Consider the following 21,691-nt stretch of genomic DNA (forward strand, 5'->3'; position numbering starts at 1 on the left):
AGGGAGCGGGAGGCTGGCGAACTCCGGCCATATTTTCACAGCAACATTTTTATACCTTAAAAATTTGAAGAATTATGAAATGAGTGATATTTGAGAATGTCAATTTCTGAAGCTAACCTTGAGCAAGCAAGAACTCCACTGTATCCAGGTGACCTTCTGATGCCGCCATCATTAGAGGGGTCCTACCCTGCTTGTCTGCCATATTTACATCTGCACCATGGGTTAACAGTAAATCCACAATCTGAAAATACATACAATATGGACTATTTACAGGCAGTTATTTGAGACAACTTTAGAAAAAACAAATGAAAAGAATTCTTATAAATGGGTGAGAAGAGACTAACATAGTCAGCTCACCTGCCAATGCCCTTGTCTCACTGCACTGAACAGTGGGACAATCCCACGGCGGTTGGACTGTGACACTGCTGCTCCTTGTTCCAGTAGCAATCTGCACACTTCCAGCTTGCCTCGTCCAGCTGCAGCAGTCAGTGCTGAGAACGGACAACCACATAATTTCAGAAATACACAATACATTTGCAGAATAAGGTTTTATTCAACCCAACAAATCCACCTCATATTTTGAAATGTCTCAGTTCCACCTCCCCACCCTTTTATCATATTGCTCAAATCATTCTTTTTCCGCATAAACATCAGCCTGTTTCCTGAAATGTTTTCCTGGTAATGTATTCCCCTTTGAAGAAAAACACTTTGCCTGACTTTCTGTCTTACTCCTAATTTTAAAAAAAACTTTTGTAGCCTGTTACTTTGACCCCCTTACCATAGTAAACCAAAATTCCTGCATGGACTGTCAAACCTCTTCATATTTGCCACTTTGATCACATAGTCTCTTTCTTTACAGAAAATAAGCTCGATTAACTTTATCTCATTGCTTAAATTCCTGACATCCAGAATCATCTGCATTGCTCATCTCTGTACCTTTCATGAAGAAAATCCATTCGATTAAGTGACCAGAACAATGCAACATACTCCAGGGTCTATCACCATGAACAAGTCTTCTTTGGAATTATACACGGAACACATCACAAAACACTAATCCACGGAGTAACAAATGTGCTTTCACATCTCAGTTACATATTTTCTACACGGTGCCAAAAAATAACAGAGTTCCAAAGTTGATAATGAAGAAAAAGTGATATATTTGGTTGGAAGAAAATTAAAAGGGCAGTACTTTCGGGGCGGCACGGTAGCACAGTGGTTAGCACTGCTGCTTCACAGCTCCAGGGTCCTGGGTTCGATTCCCGGCTTGGGTCACTGTCTGTGTGGAGTTTGCACATTCTCCTCGTGTCTGCGTGGGTTTCCTCCGGGTGCTCCGGTTTCCTCCCACAGTCCAAAGATGTGCGGCTTAGGTTGATTGGCCAGGTTAAAAATTGTCCCTTAGAGTCCTGGGATGTGTAGGTTAGAGGGATTAGTGGGTAAAATATGTAGGGATATGGGGTAGGGCCTGGGTGGGATTGTGGTCGGTGCAGACTCGATGGGCCGAATGGCCTCCTTCTGCACTGTAGGGTTTCTATGTTTCTATGTTTACATCTGTCTTCACTAGAGAAGAGATGTGCCAATGTAGCAGGAAAGCAAGAGGTTGTGGCAATACTGAAAAAGGATAAAAATAGACAGGAGGTATTTAAAACATTCATAGTCCTCAAAGTAGAAAAGTCACCTGCTCCAGATGGAATGCATACAAAGGTTATTGAGCAAATTAAGAGTGGAAATTATAGAGTCTCTGGCCACAATCTACCAATCCCCATTAGATTTGGGAGTGGTGCCACAGGCATTCAGGATTGCAAATGTTACACTCGTCCTTAAAAAGGGAAATGGATAAACCTAGAAACTACGGACTCATCAGTCTACCACCAATGGTGCAGAAATTCTATTTTTGGGACGGCATTAATTTATACCTGGAAAAGTATAGGCTAATTTATGAAAGCCAACATGGTTCAAGGCAAAACTTAATGGACAAACTTGATCATTTTCTTTCATGAAGTAATAGGAAGAATGGATGAGCACAGTTGGCAGTTGATGCTGTGGATATAAACGTTCAAAAGGCACTTAAAGTGCCACACAACAGAACTGATAGCAAAACTAAAGACCACTAAATTAAAAGGACAGTGGCATCGTGATAGTGAATGTAATGGGACAGGAAGCAGAGAGTGGTGATGAGTGGCTGTTTTTCAGGTGGTGGGTGAAGTTGGAAATCCCCAGGGGGTGGTATTGAGACCATTGCGTTTTTGATACACATCAATAAGCTGTCTTGGGTATATAGGGCATAGAGTCATAGAGGTTTACAGCATGGAAACAAGCCCTTCGGCCCAACTTATCCATGCCGCCCCTTTTTTTAAAAACTCCTAAGCGAGTCCCAATTGTCCACGTTTGGCCCATATCCCTCCATATCCATCTTACCCATTTAACTGTCTAAACGCTTTTCAAAAGACAAAATTGTACCTGCCTCTACTACCATCTCTGGCAGCTTGTTCCAGACACTCTCCACCCTCTGTGTGAAAAAATTGCCCCTCTGGACCCTTTTGTATCTCTCCCCTCTCACCTTAAACCAATGTCCTTTGGTTTTAGACTCCCCTACCTTTGGGAAAAGATATTGACTATCTAGCTGATCTGTGCCTGTCATTATTTTATAGACCTCTATAAGATCACCCCTCCGCCTTCTACGATCCAGAGAAAAAAGTCCCAGTCTATCCAGTCTCTCTTTATAACTCAAACCATCAATTCCCTGGAGCATCCTAGTAGATCTTTTCTGCACTCTTTCTAGTTTAATAATATCCTTTCTGTAATAGGGTGACCAGAACTGTACACAGTATTCCAAATGTGGCCTTACCAATGTCTTGTACAACTTCCACAAGACATCCCAACTCCTGACCAACGAAACCAAGCAAGCCTAATGCCTTCTTCACCACTCTGTCCACCTGTGACTCCACTTTCAAGGAGCTATGAATCTGTACCCCTAGATCTCTTTGTTCTATACCTCTCCCTACCATTACCTGAGTAAGTCCTGCCCTGTTTCAATCTACCAAAATACATCACCTCACATTTACCCAAATTAAACTCCATCTTCCATTCGTCAGCCCACTGGCCAAATTGATCAAGAACCCATTGCAATCCTAGATAACCTTCTTCACTGTCCACTATGCCACCAATCTCGGTGTCATCTGCAAACTTACTAACCATGCCTACTAAATTCTCATCCAAATCATTAATATAAATGACAAATAACAGTGGACCGAGTACCAATCCCTGAGGCACACTGCTGGGTGTTTTTCAAACAGGCCTCCAGTTTGAAAAACAACCTTCTACAACCATCCTCTATCTTCTGTCATTAAGCCAATTTTGTATCCATTTGGCTACCTCACCCTGGATCCCGTGAGATTTAACCTGAGGCAACAACCTACCATGTGGTACCTTGTCAAAGGCATTGCTAAAATCCATGTAGACAACATCAACTGCACTGACCTCATCTACTCAATCAAATTTGAGAGACATGATTTTCCACTCTCAAAGCCATGCTGACTGTCCCTAATCAGTCCTTGCATCTCTAAATGCCTGTAGATCCTGTCTCTCAGAATACCTTCTAACAACTTACCCACTACAGATGTGAGACTCACTGGCCTGTAGTCCCCAAGCTTTTCCTTGCAGCCCTTCTTAAACAAAGGCACAACATTTGCCACGCTCCAATCTTCAGACACCCCACGTGACTATCAATTATTCAAATATCTCTGCTAGGGGACCTGCAATTTCCTCCCGAGTCTCCCATAATATCCTGGGATACACTTCATCAGGACCTGGGGATTTACCTACCTTGATGCGCTTTAAGACTTCCAGCACCTCCTTCTCTTATATATACACACTCCTCAAGACATCATTATTTATTTCCCCAAGTTCCCTAACATCCATGCTTTTCTCAACAGTGAATACTGATGAGAAATATTCATTTAGGATCATCTCTTGTGGATCCGCACATAGATAACCTTGTTGATGCTTAAGGGGTCCTACTTTCTCACTGGTTACTCTATTACTCTTTATTCATTGTAGAAGCCTCTTTGGATTCTCCTTTGTCTTATCTGCCAGAACAATCTCATGTCCCCTTTTTGCCTTCCTGATTTCTCTCTTAACTCTACTCCTACACCCTCTATACTGTTCAAGGGATCCACTTGATCCTAGTTGCCTATGCATGTCATGTGCCTCCTTCTTCTTGACCAGGGCCTCAATATCCCGAGTCATCCAGGGTTCCCTACTTCTACCAGCCTTGCCGTTGACTCTGAGAGGAATGTGTTTACCCTGAACCCTAGTTAACACACTTTTGAAAGCCTCCCACTTACCAGACGTCCCTTTGCCTTCCCACTGACTCCCCCAATTAACTTTTGAAAATTCCTGCCTGGTACCATCAAAATTGGCCTTGCCCCAATTTAGAATTTGAACTTTTTGGCCAGGCCTATCATTCTCCATAGCTCCATAACTACTAGAATTATGGTCACTGGTCCCAAAGTGATCCCTCATGAATACTTCTGTCACCTGCCCTTCCTTATTTCCCAAGAGGTCAAGTTTTGTCCCCTCTCTAGTCGGGCCATCCACATACTGAATGAGAAATTCCTCCTGAATGCACTCAACAAATTTCTCTCCATCCAACCCTCTAATACTATGGCTGTCTCAGTCAATATTGGGAAAGTTAAAATCCACTACTATTACCACCCTATTTTCCTTGGAGCTACCTGCAATCTCCTTACATATTTGCTCCTCAATTTCCTGCCACCTATTTGGGGGCCTATAGTACAATCCTATCAAAGTGATTTCCCCCTTCTTATTTTTCAGTTCTACCCAGATAGATAGACTCTATCTAGGCGAACCCTCGGATATATCCTCTCTCAGTACTGCAGTTATGTTTTCCTTAATCAAAAGTGCAACTCCCCCTCCTCTCTTATCTCCTGTTCTATCTTTCCTATAGCATCTGTACTCTGGAACATTGAGCTGCCAGTCTTGTCCTTCCTTTAGCCATGTTTCAGTAATTGCTATAATATCCCAGTCCCATGTACCCATCCATGCCCTGAGTTCATCTGCCTTGCCCGTCAAACCTCTTGCATTGAAATAAATGCAGTTTAATCTGGACTTCGCTTCCTCTCTGTCTTGCTTTTGCCTGACCTGTCTCGTACTAGTATTACTGACATTGCCCTTACTGTTTAATGTGCTCTCTTTAACTTCCGTGCTGTCCTGAAACTTCTCTTCCGTCTCCCTACTGCTTTGGATCCCATCCCCCTGCCAAACTAGTTTAAATCCTCCCGAGTGGCTCTAGCAAATCTCCCCACCAGGATGTTAGTCCTGGCAGGGAAATTTCAACTTTTAAAATAACATGGAACTTTGAAATGTTGAAAACAATGAGGAGAACATAGACAGACTGATGAAATGGGCAGACTCATGGCAGAGAAAATTTAATGATATGGAGATGCCGGCATTGGACTGGGGTAAACACAGTAAGAGTTTTAACAACACCAGGTTAAAGTCCAACAGGTAAATGGCAGCGCTCCGAAAGCTAATGGCATTTGCTACCAAATAAACCTGTTGGACTTTAACCTGGTGTTGTTAAAACTCTTACAGAGAAAATTTAATGCAGGGAATTGTGAAATGACCTATGTTGATAGGAAGAACAGGAACAGCTAATATAATTATATGGTACAATTTTAAAAGGGTTACAGAAACAGACGAATGTAGGGGTATACACACACAAGTTAAGATGGCTGTTAAAAAAGCAGTTAGGATTTTTGTCTTTATTAATACAATCTTAGACTGCAAATGCAAGAAAATATTGCTAAACCTTTATAAAAAAACTAGTTAGGACTTAACTGGAGTACAGTGTTCAATTCCGGGGACTCCACCTTAGGAAAGATCCAGGACATTAGTGAGGATGAAGAAAAGATTGACCCGAATTATACCAGAGTTGAGGGAATTCAGTTATGTGGAGGAACTGGAGAAGCTGGGTTTGTTCTCTTTAGAGCAAATAAGTTTGAAGAGAGATTTGACAGAACTATCATGAAGGGCTTTGATAGAGTTAGTAAGGAAAATCTGTTTCCAGTGGCAGAATGGTTAATAACCAGACCATATAGATTGAAGGTTACATAAGAAATGAAGTTATTTTCTTTCTCTTAGGGTGGGATTTTACGGGCTCGCTCGGGTGAGACTGAAAGTTCCCACCCAAGGACAACGGAGATTTCCACTGTCGGACACTCGCCCACCACGGCAGGAGAGGTGGTTGAGTTCTGGCAATAGTTATGATCTGAAAAGTTGATAGAAGGAGATTCAATAGTAACACTCCAAAGGGGAATACTCAAAGGGAAATGAATTACAAGGCTATGGGGTTAATTGGATAGCTATTTCAAAGAACTGGCACAGGCATGATGAACTGAATGGCCTTTTTCCATAACATGATTCAATGAGGTTTAAGAGGGGCTGGGTCACTGGCTGGATAGTCAATGGTCAAAAATAAATTTGGGGGTATAATAATCCTCAGCAAACAGCAAGAGCAAGATCCTCAACGTGGAAACAAACTGGGGTGGGGAATTAACAAGACATTGAAAAAGCAGAATGAAATAAATATATGTTGGCCATATTGTGATGCTTTTCAGTAAAGTTGCTGTGATTAAGTTTGTATGAAGAAGCCTACCCTGAGCTCCCATCACACATTTTAATCGTTTTGGCTTCTCAGCCATAGAGATGGCCACTATCAGTAATAAAAAATGAATTAACCCATCCCACAATACTCAGTGGATCGATAAACACTAGGCAATAGAAACCCTACCATTCTTCAAGATTGTAAACTCAGTTTGTCGTAAAGGTACTGTAATAATTATTCAAACTTTTCTCTTATGTTTTTGATGTCAGAAGAAACCTCTGACACTCCCAGCAAAATCTTACATCTTTAAATGCCTCCAACACATCTCATTGGAAAGTAAAAACAATTGCTTTACCAAACCACAGAGGATAAGGAATTATGCAAGATCTCGGAGGGTGAAAAATTAATCAGCTTTTCTTATTCAGATACTAACTAACCAATCGCATATTTCCAAATAGTATTTCAATTGATGCCTGAGATGGAGCCACCAGCAAAAAGGTACGTTTTGAAACACAGAATTAAATAGAGGAAGTTTTATTGTTGATGGTGTCAGGGTGAATATCTGCTGCTCCTTAGTGATGCTGGCATCCTCATCTGATCATTCTTTGCTTTAAAGACTATTTAGGTTTTCAACCATGCTTATAAATTTACTTTCTCAGGCAATTGGTACGACCGTGATGGGAGGAGTTTGCTGTCTCTCTCCAGTTCCACTGCTCCACAAGTCACAACATATATTTAAATGATTTCTCCAGCTAGCTATATGCTTTACATCTCAATCTTAGAATGATCACTCAAAACATGCAAGCAGACACACCATAGACACACACACCTACATAGATACCCACACAAACAGGTTAAAAGTCTAGACAGTGGAGTCATAGAAATCATAGAAACCCTACAGTACAGAAAGAGGCCATTTGGCCCATCGAGTCTGCACCGACCACAGTCCCACCCAGGCCCTACCCCCATATCCCTCTAATTTACGCATCCCAGGACACTAAGGGGCAATTTTAGCATGGCCAATCAACCTAACCCGCACATCTTTGGACTGTGGGAGGAAACCGGAGCACCCGGAGGAAACCCACGCAGACACGAGGAGACAGTCCTTGAAATGGTGTCCGGGCTACATGGTTGGTTTCTCAGCTCTGGTCTGGGAAACAATCTCTTGCACTCCTTTTCAGGCAGACTTTGAGGAAAATGTGTAGTCGATTTCAGAATGTAGAGTGACTTTGGAGCAATTCCATTCACTTTTTGCTTTGTACTCCAAAGCAAAACGGCCTACCAGCTTTTAAACAGTTTTCAAAGCATGATTTTTTTCAAAGCTATAAACCACCAGGTGTCCCTCTAGTCAACTTGGATCAAGAGGTTTCCAGCTTCTTTAAAACTGCTTCATTACCATTTCTTGTAAAATGCTGTCTTCTTTTCTGTGACAGCAGCAACCAGAGTTCTTGCATTAACCCTTTAAGGGACTAGGGGTGAATTCTTAGAAGAATTTGTCAAAATGTCAGTTCTGATGAAAAAACTGGTGTAAAACTCTCCAGCTCCACCAGTCTGTTTTCTTTCCAAATCTTGACACTTTGAAAGAAAAAGAGTGGTTGGCGTTTGTGCCATCACTCTGGCAGGGTGAGGATATTTTAATAAGGGTGCACCAATCCCAAATAAGAAATACCACCCCCATCCCCCAACAGAGATATCTGGGTCTTCATCCACCCCGTGATTATCCACAGCATCCCTTCCACGCTCCATCATCACCGGCATCCCCATCACTCTCAGTGTCTGCTTCTCTCCTCCACCACAAACAGATGAGCTCCAGCACATGAAGCTCTTCCTAGGGCTCACCCTTACGCCAAACTGTGCCTGGGGCATTGCCAGGGCCCTCTCCCCTGGGGGATATACTGACCTTTGCACCCACAGAAGGATCCTCTCGACAGGCTTACATTTGGGTAAAACTGTTGAAAACCTCGCCGACTTAATTTGGGTGTGTAATCATAGAATCCCTACAGTGCAGAAGGAGGCCACTTGGCCCACCGGGTCTGCACTGACAATAATCCCATCCCAGACCCTATCCCCACACATTTACCCCGCTAATCCCTCTAATCTACACATCCCGGAACACTAAGGGGCAATTTAGTATGACCAATCCACCTAACCCGCACATCTTTGGATAATGAAAATTAAATTTATTGAAAACAATTAAAATTGGGTTCACGCCCATTGATCACATTGCTGCTGGGGGTGGGGACAATCAGAAATCACAATCTCACTGGTGAGATTTGTGATTTCCGGTTTTTGCTGGATTTTGAGCCCCTCCAGCTATTTCGCAGAGTGCGGGCTCAAGATCCCGCCCAGTGTCTTTAAAAAAAAAAGAATTTTTTCCAGAATGTTCCTAGTCCTTGAAGATTAACCATTTTCCATGATTAAAGTATTTATGACACAATATTGACCACTAATCTGATTTAACATAATCAGCAACGTTTCTGCACTCAATGAGTACCTCATGAAAGATTACATCTAAAATAATACGACTCACTAAGCTGTAGAAAATGAAATTAAATTGAAAATAAAAACTAAAACACCAAGTTATTTTGAGAATACAGTATAACTTTAAATTTGTTTTGGGGGAAAACCACGGGCGACAGATCTTTTTCAGATAATTTGTGTGTTACCATAGTGCCATTCATTAGAGGACGTGACAGAGATGCACTGAAGATCAATGTTTGACAGTCTACAGAAATTTGTTTAGATAAGAAATTGTTGCGATTCTTCCAGTTATGAACAGTGTATCAAATCCACATTATACATCTTCTGTTCACAGAATCAGTGCAGAAGAGGCCCTTTGGCCCATCGACTCTGCAAAGAAGCATGAAATGCCCTGACCTGCCCAGCTAATCCCACTTGCCAGCACTTGGCCCATAGTCTTAAATGTTATGGCTTCCCAAGTACTTATCCAGGTACTTTTTAAAGGATGTGAGGCATCCTGCTTCCACCACCCTCCCAGGCAGCGCATTCCAGACCGTCACCACCCTCTGAGTAAAAAAGTTTATCCTCAAATCCCCCCTAAACCTCCCACCCCTCACTTTTAACTTGTGCCCCCTCGTAACTGACCCTTCAACTAAGGGGATCAGCTGCTACTTATCCACTCTGTCCATGCACCTGATAATCTTGGACATCTCAATCAGGTCCCCCCTCAGTCTTCTCTGCTCCAACGAAAACAGCCCAAGCCAATCCAACCTCTCTTCATAACCTAAATGTTCCATCCCAGGCAGCATCCTGGTGAATCTCCTCTGCACCCCCTCCAGTGCGTTCACGCCCATCCTATAATGTGGGGACCAGAACTGCACACAGTACTCCAGCTGTGGCCTCACCAAAATTCTATACAACTCCATTATGATCTCTCTGCTTTTGTAATCTATACCCCGATTGATAAAGGCGAGTGTGCCATATGCCTTTTTCACCACCTTATTTGCCTGCCTTTCTGCTTTCAAAGATCTATGGCCAAACATGCCGAGGTCCCTTTGTTCTTCAGAACTTCCCAGTGTCAGACCTTTCATAGTATACTTCCTTGTCAAATTACTCCTTCCAAAGTGCATCACCTCATATTTTTCAGGGTTAAATGCCATCTGCCCCTTATCCACCCATTTGACCATCTCGTTTATATCTAACCCAAGACACTCAACCTCACTGTTAACCACCCAGCCAATCTTTGTGTCATCGGTAAACTTACTGATCCTACTACCCCCCACATAATCATCAATGTCATTTATATAATGACGAACAATAGGGGACCCAGCATGTAATCCACTGGTCACTGGCCTCCAGTCACTAAAGCAGCCATCTGTCTTCTACCACCAAGCCAATTATGAATCCACCTTGTCAGATCACCCTTTATCCCATGTGCATTAGCCTTCTTAATAAATCTCTCAATTGGAACTTTGTCAAAGGCTTTGCTGAAATCCATGTAAACTACATCAACCACATTAGCCTCATCCACACACTTGGTTACATGCTCAAAAAATACAATCAAATTTGTTAGGCATGATTCTCTCTGGCAAAACCATGCTCACTATCCTTGATCAAACCTTGCCCCTCCAAATGGAGGTAGATTCTCTCCTTCAGCATCTTTTCCAGTAGTTTCCCAACCACAGACGTGAGATTCACTGGTCTGTAGTTCCCTGGCTTGTCTCTGCAACCTTTTCTTTAACAGTGAAACCACATTAGCTGATCTCCAGGCCTCTCTTTGCCTTCTCATTGTATCCTGAATGTCTCTGGTCATCCATGGTTCTCTGGGTTTGTTACACCTTCCTATTACCCTGGAGGGAACATGCTGGGCTTGTACCCTCCCCATTTCATCTTTGAACACCCCCCACTGCTCTTCTGTAGCTTTCCTCACAAGTAACTTGTTCCAGTCTACCATGGCCAGATCCTGCCTGATTTTGCTAAAATCTACTCTCCCCCAATCCAAAACCCTTTTCTGCAACTTGTCAATTTCTTTGTCCATAACAAATTTGAATTGAACCATGTTGTGGTCGCTATCACCAAAATGCTCCCCACCAACACATTAACCATCTGTCCAGCTTCATTCCCCAGAATTAGGTCCAGTATAGCTCCCTCCCTTGTTGGATCCTCTACATATTGACCCAAGCAGTTTTCCTGTATACAGGAAACAGAAAAAAAACTAAACAAACAAAAAATGCAGCACTCTTAAAAATCCCTCTCATTCCCTTTTCATCTGATTACAAAACCAGTCAAAAGCCATCAAGAGGCTAATTACAAGCACTCAAAAGCCAAGATCATAGAATCCCTACAGCAGATAAAGAGGCCATTCGGCACATCGAGTCTGAACTGACTCTCCAAAAAAGCATTGCATGTGGGCTCTCCCCTCCTGCTCTATCCCCAAAACCCCAAACATTTACAATGGCAAGTCTACCTAACTTACTCATCTTTGGCACTAAGGGGCAATTTAGCATGGCCAATCCACCTAAGCTGCACATTTTTGGACACTAAGGAGCAACTTAGCATGGGCAATCCACCTAACCTCCACATCTTTGGACACTAAGGGGAAATTTGCCATGGCCAATCTACTTAACTTGCACATCTTTGGACACTAAGGGGTAGTTTAGCATGGCCAAACTATGTTACCTGCACATCTTTGGACTGTGGGCGGAAACCAGAGGACCCGGAGGAGACCCGTGCAGGCATGGGGAGAATGTGCAAACTCCACACAGACAGTGACCCAAGGCCAGAATTGAACCTGGGTCCCTGGCACTGTGAGGCAGAAGTGCTAACCACTGTGCCACTCTGCCACCCTCAATGTGTTTTGATGCTTTTTTTAAATACAAAATGTAAGGAATCAAAAGTATGATCAAAGAAGCTTTTTTTTTGAGAGTTGTCATCTGTAGTGAGACAGATGACAAGATAGAGAGAACTGGGTAGGGTAGAGTGGTAGTGTGAAGACAATGAGAACACTCAAGTTAGAGGTGCGAAGGGTTGGTGACATAAGGTAGAAGGAAGTTATAGAATTTAAAATTTGGTGAAAATAAATCCAACTTACTAATTTAGTCTATCCAGGCACAAAAAGATGCATGAAGCTTCTGCAATGAACTAACACGAAGCCTGTTATATAAAACAACTGATTATACAGAAAAGAGCAGCCTGCCACTAGTGCTGAAACCACAGAACAGAAGGGACCCAAGTGTAAGTACAGAGTGGTGGCCTGGAACCAATTTTTAGATTTGAAACATCCAGTTTAAAATATATTCAAATAGTTTGTTGTTCTGATGATGAGGTCTGTATGATATGAAACAGCTTTCTATTCGTATCTTCTCTTTTCCAACTCCATAAATCATTCTGACAGTCAGAGGTATGCAGAACTCTGGACACACTAACAGCAAACGCGCACAAGCTCCGCTTTCTTATGGGTCACTTGCAGGAATACTTCCAACATTGGGTTACTTCATACAATAGTCAAATTACTTGGGGGAAATTATTGCTTGGCTTTGCTCAGTTGCAATTCTGCAGCTTTCAAATAACATCAGTCTGCTTATTCATCCATCTCTGAAAGCTTTTATCATTTTTTATTGTTGCATCTGGTCATTTGAAACCTGTTGTGGCTTATTTTTCCATTCCTCTTGGTTAAATTAATTCAGATTAACATGCTTTATTGCTATTTAGGACTGCTACCCATTGATTACTGATGAAGTGCACGAATGCTTGGGTCTATGTAACTGTCCTTCATTTTACGCCTAACGTTGCATGATGAATGCACAAAAGATGAACAGAGTAGAACAATTGGTCTCAAAAATGTTTTGATCAAATCTCTCTTTTAGATTCAGAGTTTCTTTACTTGCCAGCCTTCAAGGTCACATGTATAGTCTGACCCATATATAACTCCAGAACCACAGCAATGTTGTTGACTCTTAACTGCCCTCAAAATGAGCAACACATTCAGTTACAAAGAACAAAGAAAATTACAGCACAGGAACAGGCCTTTCGGCCCTCCAAGCCTGCACCGACCATGCTGCCTGACATAACTAAAAAACCCACCTTCCGGGGACCACATCCCTCTATTCACATCCTATTCATATATTTGTCAAGACTCCCCTTAAAAGTCACTATCGTATCTGCTTCCACTAACTCCCCCAGCAGCGAGTTCCAGGCACCCACCACTCTCTGCGCAAAAAACCTGCCTCGCACATCTCCTTTAAACCTTGCCCATCGCACCTTAAACCTGTGCCCCCTAGTAATTGACTCTTCCACCCTGACTATCCACTCTGTCCATGCCCCTCATAGTCTTGTAGACTTCTATCAGGTGGCCCTCAACCTCCGTCGTTCCAGTGAGAACAAACCAAGTTTCTCCAACCTCTCTTCATAGCCCTCCATACCAGGCAACATCCTGGCAAATCTTTTCTGTACCCTCTCCAAAGCCTCCACATCCTTCTGGTAGTGTGGCAACCAGAATTGAACACTATATTCCAAGTGCGGCCTAACTAAGTTTCTATAAAGCTGCAACATGACTTGCCAATTTTTAAACTCAATGCCCCATCGATGAAGGCAAGCATGCCGTATGCCTTCTTGACTACCTTCTCCATATATGTTGCCACTTTCAGTGACCTGTGTACCTGAACACACAGATCCCTCTGCCTATCAATACTCTTAAGGGTTCTGCCATTTAACATATATTTCCTATCTTTATTAGACCTCCCAAAATGCATTACTTCACATTTGTCCGGATTGAACTCCACCTGCCATCTCTCCGCCCAAGTCTCCAACCGATCTATCGCCTGCTGTATCCTCTGACGGTTCTCATCATTATCTGCAAACCCACCAACCTTTGTGTCGTCCGCAAACTTACTAATCAAACCAGTCACATTTTCTTCCAAATCTTTTATACATATTACAAACAACAAAGGTCTCAGTACTGATCCCTGAGGAACACTGCTAGTCACAGACCTCCATTCAGAAACGCACCCTTCCACTGCTACCCTCTGTCTTCTATGACTGAGCCAGTTCTGTATCCATTTTGCCAGCTCACCTCTGATCCCATGCGACTACACCTTCTGTACCAGTCTGCCATGAGGAACCTTGTCAAAGGCCTTACAGAAGTCCATGTAGACAACATCCACTGCCCTACCCTCATCAATCATCTTCGTCACTTCCTCGAAAAACCCGATCAAGTTAGTGAGACATGACCACCCCTTCACAAAACCATGCTGTGCCAAACCATCACACCGAATTATTATAAAAATATAAACAGGTGTCCTACTCGGCATTTACCTAGGCATCAGAGCTGGACAAGATAAAGACAGTTCCAACCCGTCCTCTTCACTACCATTGGGAAACTTGTGTCAAAATTGGTAGAGCTATCCCACAGACTAGTCAAGTAACAGCATGACATAGTCATACTCACAGAATCACACATTTCAGCCAATATCCCAGACTTCTCCATCACCATCCCCAAGGATGGCTTGTCACACTAGTAACCACACAGGCCACTCAAAAGCTGTCCCTTTAAAGATGCCGCACATGGTCAGCCATGTCAAAAAAAGGAGCCACGCATTGAAATAGACAGACACACATAGCAAAAACATTTGACAGGTATCACTGGGGGAGGCACACCAGTATGCATTCGGGGGAGAGTGGGCCTAGGAGTACTCAACATTGACTCTAGACCCCATGAAGTCTCATTGCATCAAGTAAAATATGGGGAAGGAAAACATTTGTTGATTACCACCCACTGCTTCCCTCAGCTGATGAATCTGTTCTACTCGACAGTGAACACCACTTGGAAGAAGTACTGAAGGCAACACAGGTATATAATGTAGTTTTAGTGGGGGACTTCAATGTCTATCACCAAGAGTGGTTTGGTGATTCACTATTGACTGAATTGGTTGTGTCCTGAAGGACATATCTTCAGACTGGGCCTGTAGCAGGTGATGAGAGAACCAACATAAGAAAGAAACCTACTTGCTTTCATCAATCTAGCTGTCACGGATGTATCTATAGAAAAATAGAAAAAATAGAAACCCTACAGTGCAGAAGGAGGCCATTCGGCCCATCGAGTCTGCACCGACCACAATCCCACCCAGGCCCTACCCCCACATATTTTACCCGCTAATCCCTCTAATCTACACATCCCAGGACTCTAAGGGGCAATTTTTTAACCTGGCCAATCAACCTAACCCGCACATCTTTGGACATCTGTCCATGACAGTATTGATGTGACCACAGCACAGTTCTTGTGAAGACAAAATCCCCACCTTCATACTGAGGAAACCCTCCCACATGCTGAGTGGGGCATGAACAGGAACAGAATTGCATATCACTACAATCTGTAGCCGCATGGCCTAGCCTGTCCTCACTTTAGCAATACCTGAAAGCCAGGTAGTCAATTTCAATGAAGTGTATAGGAGGGCATGCCAGGTTTAGCACCAGGCGTACCTTTGATGAAGTGGAGTTACAAAACAGAAGTACACATAGCAAGGTAAATACAACATTCAGAGTTGGGCTGATAAGTTGCAAGTAGTGTTCATATTCCAGGAAATGACCATCTCCCAATACTTAACTGGATCAGCCAAATAGATATGCGGTTACACAAGCAGATCATTTGATCATTTCTACACTTACTGATTCCCAAAACCTGTCTCCCATCTACAAGGCACATGGCAGTAATGCAACAGAATACTTTCCATTTGCCTGGATGAGAGCAGCTCCAGCAACATTCAAGTCTGACACCATCCAGAACAAAGCAATCTGCTTGATCAGTACCTCAGACAATATGTTAAGCATTCACTCACTCCACCTTTGGCGCTTCATGCCTGCAGTGGGTACATGATGCATTACAGCACTCACAAAGATTCCCTTACGAGTGTCTTCCAAACCCACGAACACTGCTACCCAGAACAAAGGCAGCAGGTACATGCAAACACCACCAATTCCAAGTCAAAAACCATCCTCACTTGAAGCTACATTGCTGTTCCTTCATTGGCACTGTTAAAATTCACAATTCCCTCTCTAGCAGCACTGAGAATTCACCTACACCATATGAACTGCAAGAGTTCCAGATGCAATTAAATTGGACCTTGTCAGAGATATCCACATTCTGTGAATTTAAAAAAACACTCACTTCACTTTTGCAATTAATAAACATTGTAAAAAGAATACCCTGTCTGTGACAAGACATTCAGTTGAAATTTTGGAATGGCTCCTTTTTGAATTAAAATCAAGATGGGACTCAGAATTCAATTCAATATTGTAAATCCCCATTTTAAGTCTCCCCTTTTAGAAACATAGAAACCCTACAGTGCAGAAGGAGGCCATTCGGCCCATCGAGTCTGCACCGACCACAATGCCACCCAAGCCCTACCCCCACATATTTACCCGCTAATCCCTCTAACTACACATCTCAGGGACAATTTTTAACCTGGCCAATCAACCTAACCCACACATCTTTGGACTGTGGGAGGAAACCGGAGCACCCGGAGGAAACCCACGCAGACACGAGGAGAATGTGCAAACTCCACACAGACAGTGACCCGAGCCAGGAATCGAACCCGGGACCCTGGAGCTGTGAAGCAGCAGTGCTAACCACTGTGCTACCGTGCCGCCCATGTAGTTTAAAGTAGTTCCATTTTGAAGGGTTTTATTTTCCCTATCTGGGTTCCATTTAAAGTGCAGTGTTCCCCGTTTTAATAGGTGGAAGCATTTAATGGCATCATCAGGTCCCCAATGTGATGACATCATCATGCAACCAGGCCCAGTAATTCTGTGACTAGAGTCTGGCTTAGAAATCATAGAATCCTACAGTGCAGAAAGAGGCCATTCAGCCCATCAAGTCTGCACCAACCACAATCCCACCCAGGCCATATCCCCACATATTTACCCACTAATCCCTCTAACCTATGCATCCGGGACACTAAGGGCAATTTAGAATGGCCAATCAACCTAGCCTGCACATCTTTGGACTGTGGGAAGAAACCGGAGCACCCGGAGGAAACCCACGCAGACACAGGGAGAATGTGCAAACTCCACACAGACAGTGACCTGAGCCGGGATTCGAACCCAGGTCCCTGGAGCTGTGAAGCAGCAGTGCTGACCACTGTGCTACCGTGCCGGCTTGTGTTATGTTGGTGCCACTCTGTCCTTACTGTATATTCAAGGAACATCTTTTTGTACTACATTTTCAGGTAGCCCCTAGATACTCAACTAAACTTCAATTTTAACTGTACCCTGTACTAGTTGAGGAACTTAGGGTGGTGGGTGCCTGGAACTCACTGCCAGGGGGGCGTGGTGGAAGCAGATACGATAGTGAGTTTTAAGGGGCGCCTGGACAAATAAGATGGGAATAGAGGGATATGGTCCCTGGAAAGGTAGGGGGTTTTAGTTTAGTCGGGCAGCATGGTCGGTGCAGGCTTGGAAGGCGAAAGGGCCTGTTCCTGTGCTATCATTTTCTTTGTTCTTTGTTCTTAAAGTCTGTGGATTTTCTTTGAAAGCAAATTCTCTGCTGTACTGTGTAATGTACAGATACTGTACTGTAAACTTTTCCAATTTTCTTTGCTATTTGTGCAGTATATACCTGTACAGTACCTGTGTTTGAGGAACCTCATGTAAACTTATTTTAAAGAGGCCTCTGTAATTTTGAAGTCACTTATTGTGCTGTCCAGTATTTCAGACAGTACGGTACAGTGTTTCAATTCTTATAGTGACTCTCCGGGAAAAAAAACATCCTCAGGAACCTAACTCAGTTTTCCACAGGAATTAATGTTAAAGACAATGCTTCATGTAAAGAGTTTCACTTAAAGTAGTGATTTTCAGGAATGCCAAAAGAACTTTCTGTATTTTCAACTGGCAATAAAGAGATAGATATGCAAGTTTTAAATTCCAAACAACATTCTGAGCTATAGGAATGATTTGAATGCTTACTGTGTAATGTGTTTATATAGTTTAATATTGTTGCTGTGTAAATAGTTTGGGTAACATCACTAAGTCTTTCACAAATTAAAGTTATCTTTTCTAAAGAAATGTGATGTTCCCTCAGGACCGCAAGCACTGTAATCTGAGTACATGCTGTAAATTGGCTAGCGAAGATATATTTCCTCAATTTGATCAGTTGCATCAAGTTAGCCAGTAATAAAAAAGTTTGACACAATGGGGTAAAATTGCAGATAGCATGATTTGAGTGATTTGCATACGTGAACTATTGAGTGTAGATCTGTACTGACTTTAAGTGCATTTGATCAAAGGGTGAAAGATTTACAACAAAAGTCACCTTTCATCAAATTAAAACTTATTCTCAGAATCAATAAGTCCAATGTTGAGAATACTTAGGGAAGTGAACTGAAACGCCAATTGTTGCATGTAGCGTTCAAAGCACAAATGTTTCATCCTATGTTGCATACAGATTTGTGTATTCACTATAGAAACACAATAGCACTCGAGTGCAGGTAAGACCCACTGCATCTCATAGAAGTGCTGATACAGATTTTAGCTCTGGTATTTACTAACAATAATGCTATAGTTCAGGCAGTTGTAAATTTGTCATTATCATTCATGCATCTGTAAAATATCTACAAGTTTCAATATTGCTGTAGGTTTACTACATAAAGTACCATCACCAAATCAATCCCAGGACCAGCATATAAACATGTTGCAAGTTACTCAATTCTTTGTGCCTGTATTTACCTGTTTCTCCCCAAAGTGTGTCAAAACTGTTAATCTGAGCTCGTTCCACTTCTTCTTCATCCTTTTCCGGTAGATCCAGGAGGTACGACACAATCTGAAATAAAGTACAAAATACTGTGACAAGAATGAGATCAGTAAAAAGGTCATTTGCTCCACTTCTCCAAGGAATCACAGAATGATACTGTACAGAAGGAGATTATTTAGCCCTCCTTGCCTGCGTTTTTGGTAGAGCTTTCCAATTAGTCCTGCTCTCCTCCTCTGCCTCATAGTTCTGCAAATATTTTCCATTCAAGTGGTTAGCCCAATTTTCTTTTGAAAGTTATTATTGAATTTGATTCCCTAACCCTTTCAGAAAGCACACTCCAGATGACAACAACTTGCTGTGTAAAAACAAAGTTTCCTCGTGTTGCCTCTGGTCATTTTGCCACAAACATTAAATCTGTGTCCTTTTGTTACTGGCCCTCTGCATTGGAATAACGTTCTTTCTTATTTACTGCGTCAAAACTATTCATAATTTTGAATGCCTCTAGCAATCTCTCCTTACCAGTTTCTGTACCAAGAAGAACCAACCTCAGCTTCTTCAGAGAACTGAAGTTCCACACCCCTGGTATCATTCTAGTAACTTGTTTCTGTACCCTTTTTGAGGCACTGACATCTTTCCTCAAATGTGATGTCCAGAGTTAAAAACAACACTCTAGATGTGACTTAAAGGCTTAGCATAACTTCCTTGTGTTTGTACTGTAAAGTTGTATTAATTAGCAAAAATTCCCACTTGCTCTGCCACTTTAAACTATTTGATTGATGATAGATGATTGATGAGGGTAGGGCAGTGGATGCTGTCTACATGGACTTCAGTAAGGCCTTTGACAAGATCCCTCATGGCAGACTGGTGCAGAAGGTGAAGTCGCATGGGATCAGAGGTGAGGCTGGCAAGGTGGATACAAAACTGGCTCGGTCAAAGAAGACAGAGGGTAGCAGTGGAAGGGTACGTTTCAGAATGGAGGGGCTGTGACAAGTGGTGTTCCTCAGGGATCAGTGCTGGGACCTTTGCTGTTTGTAATATATATAAATGATTTGGAGGAAAATGTAACTGGATTGATTCGTAAGTTTGCGGACGACACAAAGGTTGGTGGATTTGCGGATAGCGATGAGGACCATCAGAGGATACAGCAGGATATAGATCGGTTGGAGACTTGGGCGGAGAGATGGCAGATGGAGTTTAATCCGGACAAATGTGAGGTAATGCATTTTGGAAGGTCTAATACAGATAGGAAGTATACAGTAAATGGCAGAACCCTTAGGAGTATTAATAGGCAAAGGGATCTGGGTGTACAGGTCACTGAAAGTGGCAATGTAGATGGAGAAGGTAGTCAAGAAGGCATACGGCATGCTTGCCTTCATCGGCCGGGGTATTGAGTTTAAAAATTGGCAAGTCATGCTGATGCTTTATAGAGCCTTAGTGAGATCGCACTTGGAATAGAGTGTTCAATTCTGGTCGCCACACTACCAGAAGGATGTGGAGGCTTTGGAGAGGGTACAGAAAAGATTTACCAGGATGTTGCCTGGTATGGAGGGCATTAGCTATGAGGAGAGGTTGGAGAAACTTGGTTTGTTCTCACTGGAGCGACGGAGGTTGAGGGGAGACCTGATAGAAGTCTACAAGATTATGAGAGGCATGGACAGAGTGGATAGTCAAAAGCTTTTTCTCAGGGTGGAAGAGTCAATTACTAGGGGGCACAGGTTTAAGGTGCAAGGGGCAAGTTTTAAAAGAGATGTACGAGGCAGATGTTTTACACAGAGAGTGGTGGGTGCCTGGAACTCGTTGCCGGGGAGGTAGTGGAAGCGGATACGGTAGTGACTTTAAAGGGGTGTCTTGACAAGTACATGAATGAGATGGGAATAGAGAGGTATAGTCCCCGGAAGCGTAGGGGGTTTTAGTTAAGTCAGGCAGCATGGTCGGTGCAGGCTTGGAGGGCCTGTTCCTGTGCTGTAATTTTCTTTGTTCTTTGTTCTATTTGTGCACTGTGACGTTAGTACACCTTTAAGAAAGGGCTTACTTTAAAACATGATTTCTGCAGCTCATGGCTTCAGTGATGTCACTGTTGCCGGCTTGACTGGAAATGTCCTTTTATTGCTACTTAAATGTGTTTGTTTTGAGGTTACCCTGGGATTAGTTTGATGATCCTGCATTGTTAAGAGGACGGTCATGTGTTTTTGGACAGTTTTTTTTCATTTTCAGTTTGGAGCTGCAGGTTTGAGTTTTGCTTTCAGAAGGGACAGCAAGCTAAAAAGAAGTGTTTTCCCTCTCCCTGTTGTTCTGAAAATTCTGTTGGTTAGTTGAAAACAAGATTTTGTTTTCCTGAAGGGTGAAAATCTGCTGTTGTTGGGGGCTGGACCAGAATCTCCCTGGTGTTTTGGGAAGCTGCATTGTCTTTAAACTGTTCGGAGTGAACCCAGAGAACTGCAGACTTCAACCAAAGGACTCAATTTCCATTATAACGTGAGCAGTAGACTTTGCTATGACGAACCTGTTTCAAGGGTTTTGTCTATGGCAAGGGTTTTGGTTTGATTGGAACACATTAGATATCTTTGTTAAGGGTTATATATTATAGTGGTTCTTTTGTTTCTTGTTTGTAATTGATAAAAGTTCTTGCTAATTTTCTTACTATACATGTTAACTATTTGATAAAAGCTCTCTAGTGGGTCATTTGAATCATACCTGAAGTGAAACACCTCATATTTACCCTAGCCAAATTCAAGAGGCAAAACGTATGATCCAGGTGGGTCCCAAAAAATACTTTGGAGTTTCTGACCTACCAGTACACACACCTCTGTCTCTGCACCCCCTTTAAAAGTTTACCATTCAGTTTATTTCACCTCTCCTCATTC

At 42.6% G+C, this 21,691-nt stretch overlaps 1 protein-coding gene across 3 annotated transcripts in view; it reads right to left on the reverse strand.

The window, feature by feature from the left end:
• LOC144500569 (protein TANC2-like) overlaps positions 1-21,691 on the reverse strand; it is a 1,073,639-nt gene that overhangs the window by 74,491 nt on the left and 977,457 nt on the right. For all 3 annotated transcript variants that reach the window (XM_078223699.1, XM_078223697.1, XM_078223698.1), the window contains 3 exons: positions 18,803-18,896; positions 358-491; positions 118-241 (listed from right to left, as the gene is read on the reverse strand). In XM_078223699.1, the coding sequence (XP_078079825.1) occupies positions 118-241; positions 358-491; positions 18,803-18,896 (352 nt within the window). The remainder of the gene's footprint in view (positions 1-117; positions 242-357; positions 492-18,802; positions 18,897-21,691) is intronic.

Source organism: Mustelus asterias, chromosome 11 (genome assembly GCF_964213995.1).
Source record: "Mustelus asterias chromosome 11, sMusAst1.hap1.1, whole genome shotgun sequence".
Taxonomy (NCBI): Eukaryota; Metazoa; Chordata; class Chondrichthyes; order Carcharhiniformes; family Triakidae; genus Mustelus; species Mustelus asterias.